General features: G+C 46.3%; 1 protein-coding gene across 2 annotated transcripts in view; it reads right to left on the reverse strand.

Annotated features, from left to right (window-relative positions):
• Positions 1-19,438, reverse strand: part of trappc9 (trafficking protein particle complex subunit 9) — a 225,960-nt gene that overhangs the window by 122,079 nt on the left and 84,443 nt on the right. For both annotated transcript variants that reach the window (XM_083645758.1, XM_083645757.1), the window contains one exon: positions 15,828-15,946. In XM_083645758.1, coding sequence (XP_083501884.1) covers positions 15,828-15,946 — 119 coding nt within the window. The remainder of the gene's footprint in view (positions 1-15,827; positions 15,947-19,438) is intronic.

Raw genomic sequence — 19,438 nt, forward strand, 5'->3', positions numbered from 1 at the left:
TTCATTCTCTATGGTAGTTCTTAATAGCCTGATTTCAGACTGAATTGTCAACTCATCACACTTCAGTCTGACATCGCCTCCACTCTAACCGATTTCCGTGGGGGAGGAGGATTACATTTTCCCTAACCCATCACCAATCACTAGAGACCAACAACATAACCGCTTGAATCTAATCCAGTGGCCCTAGCCTCGCCCCACCCTAGGGCCGATTTTCACATCACTAGCTAGGGCCGGGCCTGGCTGTTTTTTGTTTTGTTTTGAGGGCTGGTTGAAGTAGGGTGGGTTCACCCTGTTGGCCAGCAGTGGCAGGGGCAGCGCAGTGACCCAAGTGGGGGCACGCCAAGCCAGGGAGAGTGCAGTCCACAGTGCCAGTCCACTCACCATCTCTCCACCTGTCCCTTCGGCCCGCTTCAACAAGTTAGAGAGGTTAAATATATATATATATATAGAGAGCGATAGAAATAAAAAGAGAGGTGCAACCTCGCTGCCAAGGGACATTTGAGGTAAAAGGTAGAGATTATCATTGGCCATTATCATTCTGACAGTGTTACGAGAGGCCTTTCTTATTCTGTGTGTGTGTGTGTGTGCGTGCGTGCGTGCCTGCCTGCCTGCCTGCCTGCCTGCCTGCCTGCGTGCGTGTGCGCACGCGCGCATGCAACAATGCAATTTTATTAAAACATCTACAAATGGACAACTACTAATTACGGACTTGGATGAATTTGAATTGATTAGACAAAAATAAATTGTTCTCTACTGATGACAGGCTACTTCTTGCTTCTGTATTATTCCTGCTATTGTTAGAGTATTGTTAGAATAGGAGACCTTTTAAGGACTAGGCGAACAACCTGCCCAACTACAGTATGAGGGATCTGTGCCGAAGGGGGTTATGGGGTGTCATGCACAGGTTATAATAGCAGCTGGAGGGCTATACGAATATTGACGTCAAAAATGTGAAGCGCCTTATTGCCAAATTCCCAGCAGGCAGCTGTAGGTAGCAAGCATCAGTCAGGTAATGTGACTGTAAATGAAATGCACTGGGAGGTGGAGAGCAGTCTGCCTGGCTGTTTGAGGCAGTGTGATGCTATGTCACCTCTTTCTAAACCCCAAACTCTACTATACAGTAACTAGTTCAGTCTAACTGTTACATAACTTTGGCATACAGTACTGTACATGCTGGTGCTGGTGGAGCACAGCATAATACAGTAGGACTCAAATGTTAATATGTTCTTTTGGTAACAAATACACAGTGCAGTCTGGGTTCAGATCGATAGGCTATATTGGGCCATTATAGACGTTTTCTTAACCATATCTGTCAGTGTCAGTATCTCATTTTATATGATGGATATGATACAGGTTGTTTGATTACTTGTATAAGTGAGCAATACTAGGCTGGTTGTGTATGGGAAGCATTGAAATGAACTGGGTTGAATGCTGCATTTTGATTAGGTAGGTAGGTAGGTAGGTAAGTACTTTATTAATACGTGAGGAAATTCAGGTATCCAGTGTAGCAGCTCGCAGGCCAAAGACAAAATGAGACAGGAGATAGCACAAACCAACAAACATGACAATACACGACAATGCAGATAGTACAAGACATGACAGGCAGGTTTCTGGTTAAATGATTAAGAAGAGCTAATTAAAAGATTAAAAGGTAGATAAAAAGTTACCAAAATACTAAGATACAATTGCACGGTTACTAAAATACTAAAATACTAGTTGTCAAAATTGCACAGTGCCCATATCTAGTGCCCATATCTATTCAAATTGCACAGTGCCCATATCTAGTCCACAGCAGCGTCTGAGTGGCGCTCAGTCCCCCATACTGCCACTACTGGTCTGTCACTACTACTGATTAGATTTCACACAAGTAAGCAAGAGCACGTTTTATTATCATTATTAACATTATTGTTATCCTGGGTTTGAGAGCAGTTTTACTGTAGTGGCCTTGTGGTCTGAATGTTGTTCCAGGGGCTTTTCCACCCTGCCAAGAATAAAATGACCAGGGAATCAACATATACTTCAACAGTAATTCAGATTGAGCATTTTTGGCATGAGAATGATCACATTTAAAAAATAACAGGTATTGGCACAAAATATTGGTAATTGGCAGGTTCAATCCAAATCCAAATTGGTCGTTATAACAAATCCTCGCGAAATCAGGGCCAGGGCAGGACAATCTTTACTGCTTCTGAATAAAAATAATAAAAAGACTGGATAGCTGTGTAAACAAACATATCCTGACAACAATGATAAACATCGAAAACTTTCACAGCGTTCAAACACTTCCTGAAGAAAAACTGACACTTTCAATTAAAGCGAGACAGAATGCTTTAAAACATAGAACCCCCCCCCCCCCCCCCCCCACACACACACACACACACACACACCCCCAAGCAGGCAATTACACTTTAGTGCCTGGGTCGCTGGGGGGAAGTAGGAGGAAGTCACTATGGCTGGATCAAGGTGGAGATCTGTCACACGGTTAATGGAAGCCCACTAGTCTGACAGAGGCTTCTGTGGGAGGGACTAATGCATGGGTCATAATAGCCATGAATAGCACTTGAATAGAAGGCATCATGTCCCAGGTGGGCTATCTTGTCAAAAGGGCCTTTCTGTCTGGAGTTGACATGTTCTCCCCCTGTTCACTTGGTGTTTCCTCCATCCATAAGAACCCCCCCCATGCAGTAGATCGTCGCCTGACCAGCGAATCGCTGACAGCGATGGACACTAAAAGAAGTTGGTCACCTGTTGTCATCGATAAACTGAAGCCCTCCCAAAACATGCTCTTGGCACAACCTCACCCTGTACTACAATCTCATATAGATGCTGATATGCAACCTCTGTGTACGCGTCACGCCCACGCCGGATCGCATCTCCTTACCCTCCATTCCAACACCTGGGTCCTGAATTCTAAACAGCAGAGAATGCGTTGTGATCCTTGTTTGAATCCCAATTGTGTCTTTTCCTGCCCTATAACCTAAAATGACGATAATACTGCAGTATATCTGACCTTGGTCTCGTCTGTGTCGAGTTTGTTCTCTCCGTGTTCACCTGGGTTTTCCTCCCACAGTCCAAGGATATGCGGGCAAGGTGAATTGGAGACTTTTTTAAATTGCCCATTTGTTTGACCTGTCCAACTGGTGACCTGTCCTCACTGTTTCCCTGCCTTCCATCAAATGCATGCTGGGATAATCTTCAGGCCCCCCAGGACCCTGAATAGGAATAAGCAGGTATGGAAAAATGGCACACAATATGAGCAAAATCTAACTTGGACAACTTGGCTCTGAAAATACAGCATCACAAAGCAAAGTCATTTCTTCTGTTTTACTTGATTTTGTCAACTGAATGAAACTGCACTAAGTAATTTCTAAACATAAAGGTATATTTCAGTTATTTCAGTCTGTGGTTGACGGCCTTGCTGCTGGATATATATAGCAGAAACCCAGGTGTGTGAGGCGGATATAAATACTTCCTCTGAATTCTCACAATAGAAGAACCTTTTGATCAAAAGTAATTTGATTTCTTTTGTGAGTGTTGACTAATTCACTTAGGTAGGGTGTAATCTGATTACACGATGCGGGTCGGCGAGGAGAGAGGGGAGTGGGGGGCCAGGGGGAGAGTAGACTACATCACTAGATCTTGTCAGGCTAGAGTGGCATCTGCCCTTCTTGATGTGGACTGCCTGCCCCTCACCCACCCATCCACATCTAAACAGGGGGGCCCAAGGCCCATGGGTGACTCAGCCACGAGATGGCCGCTCTTTTATTTACAGTGCGTAACCCTGCGGTCCCGGGGCGCCGTTTACCACCTGGGGCGACTGCAGGAGCGCCGCGGCACCCCTGGCCTCTACTCCTGTTCCTATAAAAACAGCCAGTCAACCGCGGAGATGTGGAGTCAACTTCCAAGACGGGGTGAGCAGAGCTGAAAGCCAGAGGCTCCCAAGGCTGCGACATGATAAATTGTATGGCGACGCATGAGCGGACATGCACTAAAACACACACACACAGACACACACACACACACACACACACACATTTGTAGCTGTTCGCTGACGCTGAAATATACGCTCAAATATTACCTACCGAACGAAAGGGCAGGTGTACGGGACAGTGAGTAAACATTCATGTTCCGGGGCAGCTATATCTGAGCCTGGCTGAAGAGGATGTACTGACGCCTGGTTCACTCTCTTAGCGTGGAGGCTTATGGAGCCACGCTTGGCCTGCCTCACTGGATTACACACATGGATTGAAGTCCAGTAAGCATGATGAAATGCTCCATTCTCTACCAATTTCGAAGGCAGGGCTCACACACACATGAAGACACCAGCAATCACACACGCACGCACGCACGCACACTAGAGCTAGGCTCGGGCTGAATTTTCCTATCCGAACCCGACCGAGCCCGTCACATTATTAGCCGAGCCCGGCCCGGCCCGACAGGTGTCAATTGATAATCTGTCCGAGCCCGGCCCGAACCCCCTCCGTGATTATTTTTTTCCCCTCGGAGCGCAGCGAGCGCATAATTCAATGAGTCTGTCCAGCCTATAAACAGCCCTATATAATCCCAAACCAAAATCAGTCCTCGTAATTCAAAGCAGTCAATGATTAATACGTAATGTACAAAGCAAAGCACCAAACAGCCTAATTCGTGTGTGCCGTGCACTGCCCACACAGTCCCACATCGCTGAAAGAAGTACTGCACGGTGTCGGCGACACCAGCCTACATGCAGCTGACTCCGGGCAGAGCAGCAGAGTGCATGGCTGGGCGTGTTTCATTCGATGCCTTCAGGTGCTTTCATTAACGTAGTAAATTAGCTCAGGAGCTGATGATAGATATATTTGAAGGCAAAAACAAGTGACTGATTACGTGACCGAGCCCGGCCCAAGCCCGAACGCGACTTCAATGTTTCTGTCCGAACCCGGCCCGTAAGTCGGGCCGGGTTCGGGTTCCGAGTCCGACGGGCCGGGTAGCCCTGCTCTAACGCACACACACACACACACACACACACACACACACACACACACACACACACACACAGAAGCCAACATACACACCTTTGTCATGGCCCTCTCGAGAGACTATTATTATGATTATTAATCTATATAATAAAGTTGACGTGTGTGTGCATGTCTTTAATGCACGCCCACACACCCCAGGTCGGATTGGGCTGAAACCTTGCATGGTGGTGTGTTATGATCCAGGGAAGGTCATGGGCCGGTTGTAAAGTCCGGGAACCACCTGGAAAGTCCTGGAAGCACCTAGAAAGTCCTGGAAACCACCTCACGCCCACACCAATGGCGATGGATATCTCATAAATCCATAATGCATAATCTCATAATCCGTTGGATTGTCTACTGCAAGTATGAAATGAGTCCTTACCCCAAGTGAAGGAGTTCAAGTATCTTGGGGTCTTGTTCTCGAGTGAGGGGCACTATTGTATTCGCTTTACCGTTGTGACGAAGAGAGAGCTGAGCCAGAAGGCAAATCTCTCGATCTGCCGGCCGATCTTCGTTTCTACCCTCACCTATGGTCATGAAGGATGGGTCATGACTGAAAGAATAAGATAGCAGATACAAGCGGCTGAAATGGGTTTTCTCAGGAGGGTGGCTGGCATCTCCCTTAGGGAGAAGGTGAGAAGCTCAGTCATCCGTGAAGGACTCGGAGTAGAGCCGCTGCTCCTTTGCGTAGAAAGGAGCCAGTTGAGGTGGTTCCAGGCACGTCCAGCTGGGAGGAGACCACGGAGCAGACCGAGGGCTAGGAGCTGGTGGAGAGATTATATCCCCCAGTCAGAGCTGGCTAATGTGGCCAGGGAAAGGACAGCTTGGGGTCGCATGCTGGAACGGCTACCTCCACGACCCGATCCCGGATAAGCGGCTGAAGATGGATGGATGGATAGATAGATATCTCATAAAGTCCTGAATTCATTTGGCAAAGGAAAGTCCACTGATAGTGGAGCACAGCCTCTTGAAGAACAAGGCAGCCACAGCAGCACGTGTGTCCTGAATCTACAGTATCTACGGGGGAACATGAGTCAGATTGTTTCCGTGATACAGAAATCTAGTTTTCTTTGGCTTTCCAATAAATGATAACACCCAGGCTTATCTAACACCGGTACAAGGACTTGTAATTACATGAACTGTTGAGTAAGCTTCTTAGGCCTGTCCATCAAGTACAAACAACAAATTCACACACACGAAGTGGAAGTGTTTAGGTTGACACGTCGTGATGGAGACCTTGTAGTTAAAAATGTCTCAATGTCTACTTTGACTTCCACACTTGCACTGACTTACCTTTGACATAAGACATTGACGTTTTACATCCTCCGCATACAAGAGCATCTTGTTTCCTGGAAAAGCTCAGCCGCACCACAAACTCTTTGGTGTTTTGGCAGCAGCCACAGTGAACTTGGCAAGCGAAAAAGCCGTCAGAATGAAAAACAAAATGATAATTTGGTGCTGCGAAAACATGATTCAGAACCGCTTTCCAATATTCTATTTTTGGATGCTTTACAGTGCACAGGGTGGCAGTCATGAGCGCTGTTGTTCAAGACAATATTTATCCCACTTTTGTCTGTTTCTTACGCCTTGCAGGCCTATCTCAATTTACTGTATATTACCTGTAGATGGAACATAGAATACTACCTTTTACCACTTCAAATTCACCACTTGCTAGAATAATCTCAGAGCTAATCAACAAGAACTCTCAAATGAATAGCATACCGTCAAAATTATGAATATATTGTGTGAACAATTTAAATTAATGTTGTTGTTGTTTTTTTGTATATGTTGTCAACCACTGAACTATTTTCCTATAAGGCTAAATCAAGACACTAAAGCATTGAAGACTATTCTGGGCCAGGTAGTAGCCTCAAACAAGTTCCTGACATGTCATAGAGCATCATCTGATGGCCTTTGATGGCTGCACAGATACAAAGCCTGCAGGTGCACTGGCTATATTTTTTCCACCTTTTTCCACATTTCAACATGTTCAAAATACGAGAGGCAACACATACACTCAAGTGACGCAGTTTATATTTTAGCACTCATCTGAGCATGTACAGCCCTCTGAAAAAATGGCACTGTATTATAAAGTGCTGCGAGGCAAACAAGACTACCGACGACTCTCACTCTCCCAATCTGCCCGTCTCGCCAGAGCTCATAAAAAGCTGCCCGGGAGCCCAGAGAGAGTCTGCATTTTACATGAACGGTGATTAGAAAGAGGAATACAAGGCGGAGTTAGGCCCCGGGTTCAGGTTCTTAATGTTCCAGATCATTTCTGGCCAGCAGTAACAGATCAGAGGCGCGCCAGAGAGCGGGCACTGACGGAGCAGCGACAGGCCATCAGGGACGTGATGTACGCCGCTTGCTCTCCTTCTCTGTCTCTTGTATAAGCAGATCCGGGGGGGGTGGGGGGTTGGCTCGGTGCTCTGGGATGGAATCGCGGGGTCGCTGCCAGCCAGGGTGAGGCGGGCCCCCCCCTCCACGCCTCCACTACAGGCTTCATGGGAGTCCAGACTACTTTCAAGTCCTTCGCCACGGGCGTTTGGGGGAAACTGCGACATGTACTTGTTTTCATGTGCCGTGTGTGCACAGAACGCACTCGCTCCCTGCTGTGTTGCTGCCTGGCGGGCTTGCTGGCTCTCAAAGGAAATCAAGTGCTCCCATTCACAATTTGCTCTAATATTTACAAGCCTCATACAATAAGATCTTTTATTTCAGGAGTTATGTATGCCCAGCAGGCAGCTCCTACAAGAAATATTAATCACAATGCAAATAATCAACACACAAAGTCGTATCATTTCTGAGCAGTTTTGGGGCCGTTTGCTGAAAGCGGATGTAAACGCTGTGAATTGTGCACTCTATTATGATGATTGTAATGACAGCCCTGCTTGGAAAAGAATAGGGCACGTAATGACACTGGAGCTTATCAAAGTGGAACCCGGGGCGTGGGAGAGCCTGCGGGCCCTGCTGCACCTCTGTAGCAGAGTGATAGGGCGGCGGAATGCAAGAACACGCAAGCGTCCACGGAGACAGACAGCGGAGTGAGGGAGCCTCTCCTGAGTTCTGATGATGTGATTCACACACACACACACACACCAGGCGAGCAGACAGGCCCTGATCACACGGTGCTTTACAGATTGCAAAGCGCCGAGGCACACTGTCTTTTTTGTTGAAGCCTAACAGTTGGCGTCCTGTTTTTATTGTTACTAGGCAACCACAGAATCACTGTCCTTTAGCCTTAAGCGCTAAACACTGCGAAACCTAAACATCTATTTGAACATCTATCTAAACATCTGCCTAAAACATGGGACAGGTGCAGGGCACTTGCTCTGGCTCTGAGTGCGGGTGAGAGGCTGTTCCCAAATACACAGAGAAACGCCAACCCAATGACGACAGGCGCTTTTCTGCTACTGAGTTGAAGCTTTTTCAATTGGAGGCATTTCGGGGCGCTCCTGCAAAAAAATGTGAGGCGCATAATGCATAAAAACACAAGGCGAGCTAAACGCTTCACGCTCATTGAAAACTACAAAAAGCCCCCCCCCCCGGGCTGCTAAAACGCGCTCTGTCTCATCGGGCCGTAGCCATCCGACAAATCCCTGCGGGGCTTCCATGCCACAAACAGTGCTGCTTCTCAATGGCACAACCGCCACCGCACAGCCCATCCGCCTTCCTGTTTCTCTGCACTCGTCTTCCCTCCCTTCACCTCTCAATGAGACGTGAGGGATGTGCCACGAGGGATGCTCCGGGCTTTGACTGAGACTTCTCCATATAACTGAGCGGGACACAGTCAATCAGCTTAAGTCGTCTCTAGTCTACAGGGTGCAGCCGCAGCCCACAATCAGTGAGGGCTGGTTCAGGATTACACCTAGTCCTAATTATCTCAGATTCCCCCATTTTCTCTTTGCATCCACCTCCAAGAGCCGGTGGCAAAAGTTACACACATACACACGCACACACACATACACACACACACACACACACACACACACACACACACACACACACACACACACACAGACTGAGGGATAGTTATACAGTATACACGAAGCAACACCAACCCAAAAGGATGGGGTTTAAAGTGATGGGATTTTTAGTCCATTTGTCCCCGTGATGAGTCAGTGGAGACAGTCGTGCCAAGAGCACTGGGAGCTGCTTGTCAAAATCTCCCCGCGGAGGAGGTTCAAAACACCAGAGAAAAGAAATCCAACCCGCACTGAGCTGACCCTGACCAGATTTTGCAACTTTTGTAAAGTCCCCCCCCCCCCCTCCTCTCTCCTTTAACAATGGTGCAGGGACATGATCAGTAGGTGGTAGAAAGTCAGGCTACTGCAGAAAGTCTCAATAGGGCATTCTCATTAAAGGGGAATGGTGGGGCGAACTGGGAAATAATATGCCAAGTGTGCAGAAGTCTTGTTCCTCTGCGAGAACTGGAAATAACACCAAGAGTTTCTGTCACACACTCACAAAAATCAAACCCAGAGAAAGGTATGAGGAGAGTTTTCTGCTCCATACCTGATTTTCTAAATGTCTCTGGGGCAGCGGAAACTGCAGTATAGTTCCCAATTGGTCAAGACTCAAGAGTGAGATTTTTTTGGGGGTACACTCTGAGACTGCGGCACTGGGGGTATGTTCTCCTCATGCCTTCGTAAGCTGAATAAACACCAAAAAAAGACTGTTTACTTGTTTACATCTAGAAATGAGATTTGTTCATCATCAGGCAGTAAAGCTATGTCCACAATGCAGCAAGGGTCTAACAAGAGTTGGTTTTGATCTGTATTTTCATCCAATGATACAGTATCCGCTTCACGGTGGAGAGCAAAGACTTGCCTGCATTAGTCAGTGAGTAATTATGAGCTCAAACAGGGCGGTTGGTGTCCTCCTCTGCTAATACAGCATCATCAATGTCAGCAAAATCCTGCTGAAATGGCTGCTTGAAATGTAAAATAAACCTGGCCTTTACCTACTGTAGTTGTCAGCAACATCAAAACAGCTCTAGAAACTCCATCATTTGAAACGGTGAGGTTTGGACACAGGATAATCAATTGTAAAAACGAATCTCCCTGTGTGACACATAAGAGACATTGCCTCTTGAGTTTGTGCCGCAGACTGACAGATCTTTTAAAGTGGGCTCATGGGTCTAGAGTAGCAGATTTTAGAAGACCAGCACCGATAAAGCAGCAAAGCACAATGAGAGAATGAACGTGTGCCTTACCAACTACCGTATGGGATTAGCTCACTGACCTCCAGCTAAGTGTAGTTCCATAGGTGAACAATTGGACAGACCAACTCTACAAATTTGAGGTGACTACATGTCTGGCCTAAGAGAGGAACGTCACTGCCAAAGATGTAACAAGAGGACATTTTGTTGGAGCCCACACTCCAGCTATTCTTGTCTGAACAGTGGTTGATACCCTGCAGAGGAGATCTGGCTGAGGAGGCAAGAATGAGCTGCCACCACGAGTCAAGCAGCTCCCCCTGGGGGAAAGGGCCCTGGGATAGGATGGAGGGGGGTGGAGAGGCTCGGGCTAACAGTACAGTAAGTGGTGATGATCCATGGAGAGCGAGGCTATGCCGCAAACAAATGGTACGGTCACAGTTTTGGCTTGTATCCATGGAGTCATCACGCGGAGAAACATTCGCCCGCACAACCATCAGGATAAATTGGTGAGATCGCACGTCACCGGGTGTCCATCTCTGGTTTTGTCCCAGATGGGGAAGTGCTGAAACTATTCACCTGTCAACAGGCTCAAGGGAATAGACCTGTCAGACTGTGGGTAGTAGGAAATAGGAGTAGGAGTAGTAGTAGGAAAAGTCTCTCCTTCCCTTCTCCCAAATAAACAGTCTCTTATTAAAGAGTGAAAGAACATGAATCGGTCATTAACTGAATTTCCAGCAATTCCATCAATCGCAGATTGTACCTTATGAGCCTTCAAAAAACCCATATCGTCCGAACCCTAGATTTAGTGTAGACTACAATGCAGACCTTTTTTGCAGACTTAAGCTTGTTTCACATAAAAAGTTAATGGCGAACAAGCCAGAAGAGGAGGGGGGGGGGGGGGGCAGAAGGAATGAAGAGGAGAAGCTTTTTTTTTCCCTCGCCAGCCAAGAAACAGAAAATCATTTGGTTGTTCAGCCGGAGTTTCACACTTGGGCAGACAGCAGTGGCAGTTATAAATATCTCTATCAAGAAGTTCTGTATGTGTGAGCAGAGCTGAGCTGCCGTCGGCAGGGCTGGGGAGCTAAAAATAGCAGGCAGGCAGGCAGGCAGGCAGGCAGGCAGGCAGCACTGGATTTGATTAGCCCTGAAGAGGCTCTGTCCCCTTTTCTCCCCTCTCTCTCTCTTTGTGGCAGCGTGCCTCGTCTGGAGGCCTGGCGCTCTCTCACCGCACTGAGAGACACTCTTTATCATAAAATAAACTGCTTACCTAGGTGTGTGTGTGTGTGTGTGTGTGTGTGTGTGTGTGTGTGTGTGTGTGTGTGTGTGTGTGTGTGTGTGTGTGTGTGTGTGTGTGTGTGTGGAGGTTTGAGGAGGGTTGAATGGCTGAAGAAGACTGAATCAATTCGTGGAGAGGCATTATCCCATAAATATTGTAATGTGGACAGTTGAGGCAAGGCTAGCTAGATCAATGTCTTCTAAAACTTTGTGTCATCAAGGCTACTATCTGTGTATACTGTACATACCTTTTGTTTATCAGCAATCTGCAAACAAATAAGACTCTCAAAAATATGACACAGCAACTGTTATCCATGATCTTGTCCTCCCTAGAGAAATGTTGAAGTGGAGACCACTGGTTATGGTTATGACAGCTGATTTGCACCATCAAGATTGTGGCCAAAATCAATCATTTAAATTAGGGATATGTCCAATAATGTATCTGTAAATGAATGTGAGGTGGTGTGTTGTGAGTTGGATAGGTACCGTAAACATCCATATTTGGTTCGATTAAGTATTCAAAAGCTACAGCCAAGAGGCACAGTGTCCTACAGTGCTTGTGTACTCCTACGCCCCTGCTACTGGCAATTAGCCTATTTCACATCCCACCCAAATCAGCCGTTTTGTGTCTAAAGGCAGGAAGTGAAACAAAGAAGATCCAGGTTGCTGTTCCTCTGCTGCAGGGAAACATACAATTTACATCAGTGCACCCCGTCTAATTTTTAGATCGTGTTACTTCCCGCATTTTCAACACAAAATGGCTGATTTGGGTGGGATGTGAAATAGGCGTATAGCACCTGTAGCACCCTCTCTCAGCCTCAGAGGCCCACATCTATATTCATTGGTTGCAGCTTCGCAGCCCCCCAGACGTTTGGGGTTGTGAAGGTAATGTGTGGGGTGCGTCTGAGGGGCCGTGACGTTTGGCGTTTTGAAGGTAATGTGTGGGGTGCGTCTGAGGGGCCGTGCTCTTTCAACATCACAGCCTCCCTTGAAAAGCCTCCGATGCCATCTGTCCAGCAGAGATAGGTTCATAGGGAGGCTAAGTGAGTGAGCAGGTCTGCACGCCGGCCAGAATTACAGTACAGTCACATGGAAAAGGTGGGCTCATGTCTTTTTCCTCACCAACTCCCGGCCTGTCACTCAAGCGGTGCTTCACCTAAATCCCTGGCAGATGGAGCCGGGGGTTGCGAATCCCCATAAAACCCCTCTGCTGCTGCTGTTTGATTCAAAAACACACAGTGGACAGGTGCCCCAGCGATGACGTTCGTAGCGATACCCTGAGCTCCGTAAATGCAGTGAAGCCGCCAAGCAGCACTCAATGCAGAAACCTACACATACAGTACGTGCGCACACAGACAATCCAGCCAAAAGAGGACTTGAGGGGGTCTAGGAGAAGACGGTCCCTCGTTGACGAACGGCAGGAGGGACTGTGAGGCAATTTGGCGACGGATGGGGTGCTGAGAGGTAATTGACGATGTGAGAGAAACCAAGTGCGTTGGGTCTCCCGGGGATGAGTCACCAAAAATGTGTAAATAATGGGCGAAACGAAGTGGTTTGAAGGGGCCGGCCCTCTTCACCTGCGCTGAGTCCGTCCCCCTTGACAGTGCACACATTTTCCCAGCCCACGGGCGGCGGGGGTTGAGAAAACAGGTGCTGCGAGCGAGTGATGAAAGGTCAGCCAGATAGACATGTTGACTTCACCTGTGCTGATGACAGATCAGCTGTGATTTATTGCACTTGACTTCCCTATAAGCCGTAAGCTTACATAAACCTGCCGACAAATTTGGTTAAGAAGAGCAGAGTCCCTTTTACTGGCCGGCGCTTACACGTTTTCACAAACACATCTAAAGGAGGGTCACAATTAAAAGCCCATTACCATTTTAGGCTTTTAGGACTCTCTCTCTCTCTCTCTCTCTCTCTCTCTCTCTCTCTCTCTCTCTCTCTCTCTCTCATATCTCCTCCTCTACCCTGGCACCGTGCTGTTCATGGGATCGATGGTTAGGTTAACCATGGATCCCGTGAGGAATTCTGAACAGATTTTCTGTCATTCAAATTTCTCTGTAATCTGCATCTCTGTTAATTCCTAGTGTCAATTATGCTTTCAATCAAAGGCTACAATTTCAAATTTAAGTGTCGGGGTTTTCACTGCGGCACTGGGATTACAGAGCCTGCCTGCGCTGAGGTTGCTATGGCGATCAATTCGGCTTGTTAACGGGTGCACTGCCAGAGCCAGCCCCCCCCCCCTCCCTCTGTATGGTCTATATTATAGACCATATTATAGACTCTACAACTATGGTCTTCCATTCTTTATTACCAGCCAGTATTCCTGGGAGCCCTTTACATTTTATATGCATTCATCCTTTTTATTGGCCAAAAAACAACTACAGCTAACAAAGTCTTTCTCATTCTTTTTCACACACGCCGACAGATCAGTAATGAGAGAAATAGAAAAGTTCCCCGGGTGTCTCTGAGCAAAATATTAGAAGTTCCTATTACAAAGCTAATCAGGAAGATCAGCTCAGCACAACATTCTGCGAGGATGGAGGAGGTCTTAAGAACACAGGCCGCAGAAGATGAAACAGTCACTTTTATCTTTCGCACAAATATGGAGGAAAGAAATCCCTGGCACTCGTTGTAAATTCAGGCACACCAAGTGGTAAAAACAACACACCTATATACTGTATAATAGGAAAAGTCTAATACTTCATCAATCACGGATGCAAATATCACTCCTTGTAACGGGTCTAGCCTGTATCAAGGCTGTTCTTTTGATACCCAGTAGACATTCTGACATTGAATAGAGTTGATTGATACATCTATAATACATAAATATCTTTCTGATACCAGTTCAAAAGAGTTTCCAAAACGCTTTGAATATGAAGATCATATTGTATCACATTGTATCATATTGTATCATATGGTGAACATGCGATGCTTGTTTGGGTTGATGTTGATCTCAGCCACCGCTTGCATGTCACGTCTCGTAATGCTTACTGGGTAGTGAGTGTGACAAATGAAAACAATATGATGAGTGATTGGCTCTTCGTCAAATTGTGAAATCCCACAGGAGGAGCAGTAAAAATCGAATGTAGCGAAAACACGGGTGATGCCGCTGGAAAAACAGTACTCTGAGCGCAGTACTTTGATGAGCAAAAAAGAATCGCCCTGGTCCACCACTACAGAAACATCTCATCAGCTCTACGAAAACAAAAGCAGAGAGAATCCAAATCCTCATGACCTGGTTTATAGCAGACTTCCAGCAACGCGGGAATCCATATGTAATTGGCCTGCGCAGGGATTACTTCAGCCAGGGTTTCAACACCATAATCAGCTATGAAACCCAGAGACGCCAGTCAAAATCTCCCGCTAACAAGCACGACTGCTGATTAAAACGCCCAGCTTACCTTCCACTACGCAAGAACACGGCAGTAGAGGGAATGAAAGGAAATGTCTTGCTTTCCGTTCTGGATATCCAACAGGTTATGCAATAACATCCAGAAGGGAGATGGACAGCATGTGAATGTGTGGAGGGGAATGCTGATGTTGGGAGATGGTTGAGCAGTGTGTTATGGTTAGATAAGGGTTAAATAAAGACTTTAAACTATGCATAGGATCTCAAATGGAAATCGTCCAGGAAGAAGTGGAAGAATAGCCACTACTAGGACAACAACATTGGACAAGAAAGCTGTTGAGTTTCCTGATCATTTACAGGAGAGGAAATCGAGCTATCCTGTGTTTTTGAAGGTACGAAGATGGAAAGTTTGCGGGTGCTAACAAGAAAATAATGTAGCAAGCAGCAATGACCGCAGCGAGTAATAAGTGATAATACCACTCTTGAACGACTAACGAGTAATGAATCACATTTTCTGAATAACTGGCCCCACGTTGGGTGCGAGTGGATGCGTTAATTGCATCCCACTGATTGAAAGTGTGGGCGTCTACTGCTACAAATGAGTCACAGAGGGCGAACTCAGTGAACCTGCCCCACAGATATCCACAAGTCCTCAAAACAACTCAACTCACCCCCCCACCCCCCAGCCCGCTCAGCCCAGTCTCATTCACCCCCCCCCCCCCCCACCCCGACCGCTCAGCCCAGTCTCATTCCACCCCCCCCCCCCCCCCCCCCTCCCTCCCCGACCGCTCAGCCCAGTCTCATTCCACCCCTGACTCCCATCTCGCCACTCTCTCTCCTCTGTTGCTTTCTTTCCAGTTTCTGGCTTCTCATTTCGACCCTCATATTGCAGCTCTGAGCCCTGATTCGCAGGGCCTCAAAATAAAATTCACAAACTTTTAAGGATTTCAAGGACCCGTGGGAACCCTGAAGCAATAACGCTGTTTTTGTTTGTTAGTTTTTTTTAATGCAGCAAGTCATTACAGAGGGGATCTTTATTTACCTTGATGTGGTTGTACTCGGCCTTGCCTGAGTCACTGCTGACAGGCTTGGACTCGGCCCGGGGTTTGAGGACCTGGCGCAGCGGACTGGAGATGGGCAGGCCTGTCACACTGATCCCATCTGAAATGACAGCGCAACACCGCACAGTCAGCACAAAGAAACAAACATACACACGTACGTCTCACACCGCAGTCAGCACAAAGAGACATACACACGTACAGGTCACACAGCGCAACACCACACAGTACAGGTCACACAGCGCAACACCACACAGTACAGGTCAGCACAAAGAAACATACACACGTACAGGTCACACAGCGCAACACCACACAGTACAGGTCATAACATACACACGTACAGGTCAGCACAAAGAAACATACACACGTACAGGTCAGCACAAAGAAACATACACACGTACAGGTCAGCACAAAGAAACATACACACGTACAGGTCAACACAAACAAACATACACACGTACAGGTCAACACAAAGAAACATACACACGTACAGGTCAGCACAAAGAAACATACACACGTACAGGTCAACACAAACAAACATACACACGTACAGGTCAGCACAAAGAAACATACACACGTACAGGTCAACACAAAGAAACATACACATGTACAGGTCAGCACAAAGAAACATACACACGTACAGGTCAGTACAAAGAAACATACACACGTACAGGTCAGCACAAAGAAACATACACACGTACAGGTCAGTACAAAGAAACATACACATGTACAGGTCAACACAAAGAAACATACACACGTACAGGTCAGCACAAAGAAACATACACACGTACAGGTCAGCACAAAGAAACATACACACGTACAGGTCAGCACAAAGAAACATACACACGTACAGGTCAACACAAACAAACATACACACGTACAGGTCAGCACAAAGAAACATACACACGTACAGGTCAACACAAAGAAACATACACATGTACAGGTCAGCACAAAGAAACATACACACGTACAGGTCAGTACAAAGAAACATACACACGTACAGGTCAGCACAAAGAAACATACACACGTACAGGTCAGTACAAAGAAACATACACATGTACAGGTCAACACAAAGAAACATACACACGTACAGGTCAGCACAAAGAAACATACACACGTACAGGTCAGCACAAAGAAACATACACACGTACAGGTCAGTACAAAGAAACATACACACATACAGGTCAGCACAAAGAAACATACACACGTACAGGTCAGCACAAAGAAACATACACACGTACAGGTCAACACAAACAAACATACACACGTACAGGTCAGCACAAAGAAACATACACACGTACAGGTCAACACAAAGAAACATACACACGTACAGGTCAACACAAAGAAACATACACACGTACAGGTCAGTACAAAGAAACATACACACGTACAGGTCAGCACAAAGAAACATACACACGTACAGGTCAACACAAAGAAACATACACACGTACAGGTCAACACAAAGAAACATACACACGTACAGGTCAGCACAAAGAAACATACACACGTACAGGTCAGTACAAAGAAACATACACACATACAGGTCAGCACAAAGAAACATACACACGTACAGGTCAACACAAAGAAACATACACACGTACAGGTCAGCACAAAGAAACATACACATGTACAGGTCAACACAAAGAAACATACACACGTACAGGTCAGTACAAAGAAACATACACATGTACAGGTCAACACAAAGAAACATACACACGTACAGGTCAGCACAAAGAAACATACACACATACAGGTCAGCACAAAGAAACATACACACATACAGGTCAGCACAAAGAAACATACACACGTACAGGTCAGCACAAAGAAACATACACACGTACAGGTCAGCACAAAGAAACATACACACGTACAGGTCAGCACAAAGAAACATACACACATACAGGTCAGCACAAAGAAACATACACATGTACAGGTCAACACAAAGAAACATACACACGTACAGGTCAGCACAAAGAAACATACACACGTACAGGTCAGCACAAAGAAACATACACACGTACAGGTCAGCACAAAGAAACATACACACATACAGGTCAGCACAAAGAAACATACACACGTACAGGTCAGCACAAAGAAACATACACACGTACAGGTCAGCACAAAGAAACATACACACGTACAGGTCAGCACAAAGAAACATACACACGTACAGGTCAGCACAAAGAAACATACACACGTACAGGTCAGCACAAAGAAACATACACACGTACAGGTCAGCACAAAGAAACATACACACGTACAGGTCAGCACAAAGAAACATACACACGTACAGGTCAGCACAAAGAAACATACACACGTACAGGTCAGCACAAAGAAACATACACACGTACAGGTCAGCACAAAGAAACATACACACGTACAGGTCAGCACAAAGAAACATACACACGTACAGGTCAGACAGCGGCTAGCAGGGCATTAAAGAAATCCACCCTCTCGGATACACTTCCGCTGTTCAATATCAGCAATTTGGGATGCTCGCTGGATCCCAGGAGTCATTTTGTGATCAAGTGTTGTAATTTACTGTTTTTCACTCAAGTTGGGACCACTTCAAAACTATCTTCTCTAGATAAACAGTAACTATTGCATAAATCCAATGTACATCACCAATAGCTGAAAGTTAGTGTTAAAGTGTTTCAGTAAAGGGGCTGGGAGAGTCTGGCTGGGGAAGGCTTTCACTGTGGACTAGAGGGAAAAAATGCTCTTTACAGCCATCCACCGAACGTACCATGCAGGCTAGCTTCATTGCATAATCCACATCAATCGTTTTCAGCGTGTAGCAACGAGCTAGCGACTAGCGCTGCTGTTGTTATTGTTTCAAAGGCAGCGGCGCAGGCATTTGAGCTCAGCAGATTCGACACCTACAGCAGTAGAGGCATACAGATTCGACATGGGGGGGCGTGGAAAGGAAATCCAAATATGGTCACAGCGGGTCGGAGCCAATTGCAGAGCTTGCAGGGAGCGGAATGGGATTTCCATCCGGCACCGACTGAAATGGTCGGCACCAATGGGAGAGCTAAGTCCACCATGCTGCTTCCACCCAGTCAGACTAGGGTGGATCCAACAGAAATATCTTGAGAAGGTATTCACCACGCAAAATACTGTTATAATAATACTGCTTTGTCATTTACTTTTTTTTTGCTTGAGAACAAGGCTTCTTTTTAGCCTTTGTAGTTGAGATGTCTTGTGACACCGACCTCTCGCGCATCACAAGAAATCTCAGCAGCTGGCAAAGCAATCATTAAGTCATTGTTCAAGATTCACTATACCCATAGTGAGTAATCATATGATTACAAACAATGAATTTGACTTCATGCATAGTATGTACTGTATGCAGCGCAGCGATCACATCAATAGCAGAAGATGGGGCAAACACAAAACAATCTCAAATTATAAAATTATAAATTGTTTATAAAGCCCTTCGACCTGTTGAGATATATTATGATAATTTTGTGCTACAGTATGAGGCAGTAAAAATCATACTTATTTCCTCTTTAAGTGAAGCAATGGCATAGTGATTGCCTACACAAACACAGGTTCTATTTCGTATGATAAAAGATCCTATTGGTCTTGCTTG

Source organism: Poromitra crassiceps (genome assembly GCF_964638095.1).
Source record: "Poromitra crassiceps genome assembly, chromosome: 11".
NCBI classification, from domain to species: Eukaryota; Metazoa; Chordata; class Actinopteri; order Beryciformes; family Melamphaidae; genus Poromitra; species Poromitra crassiceps.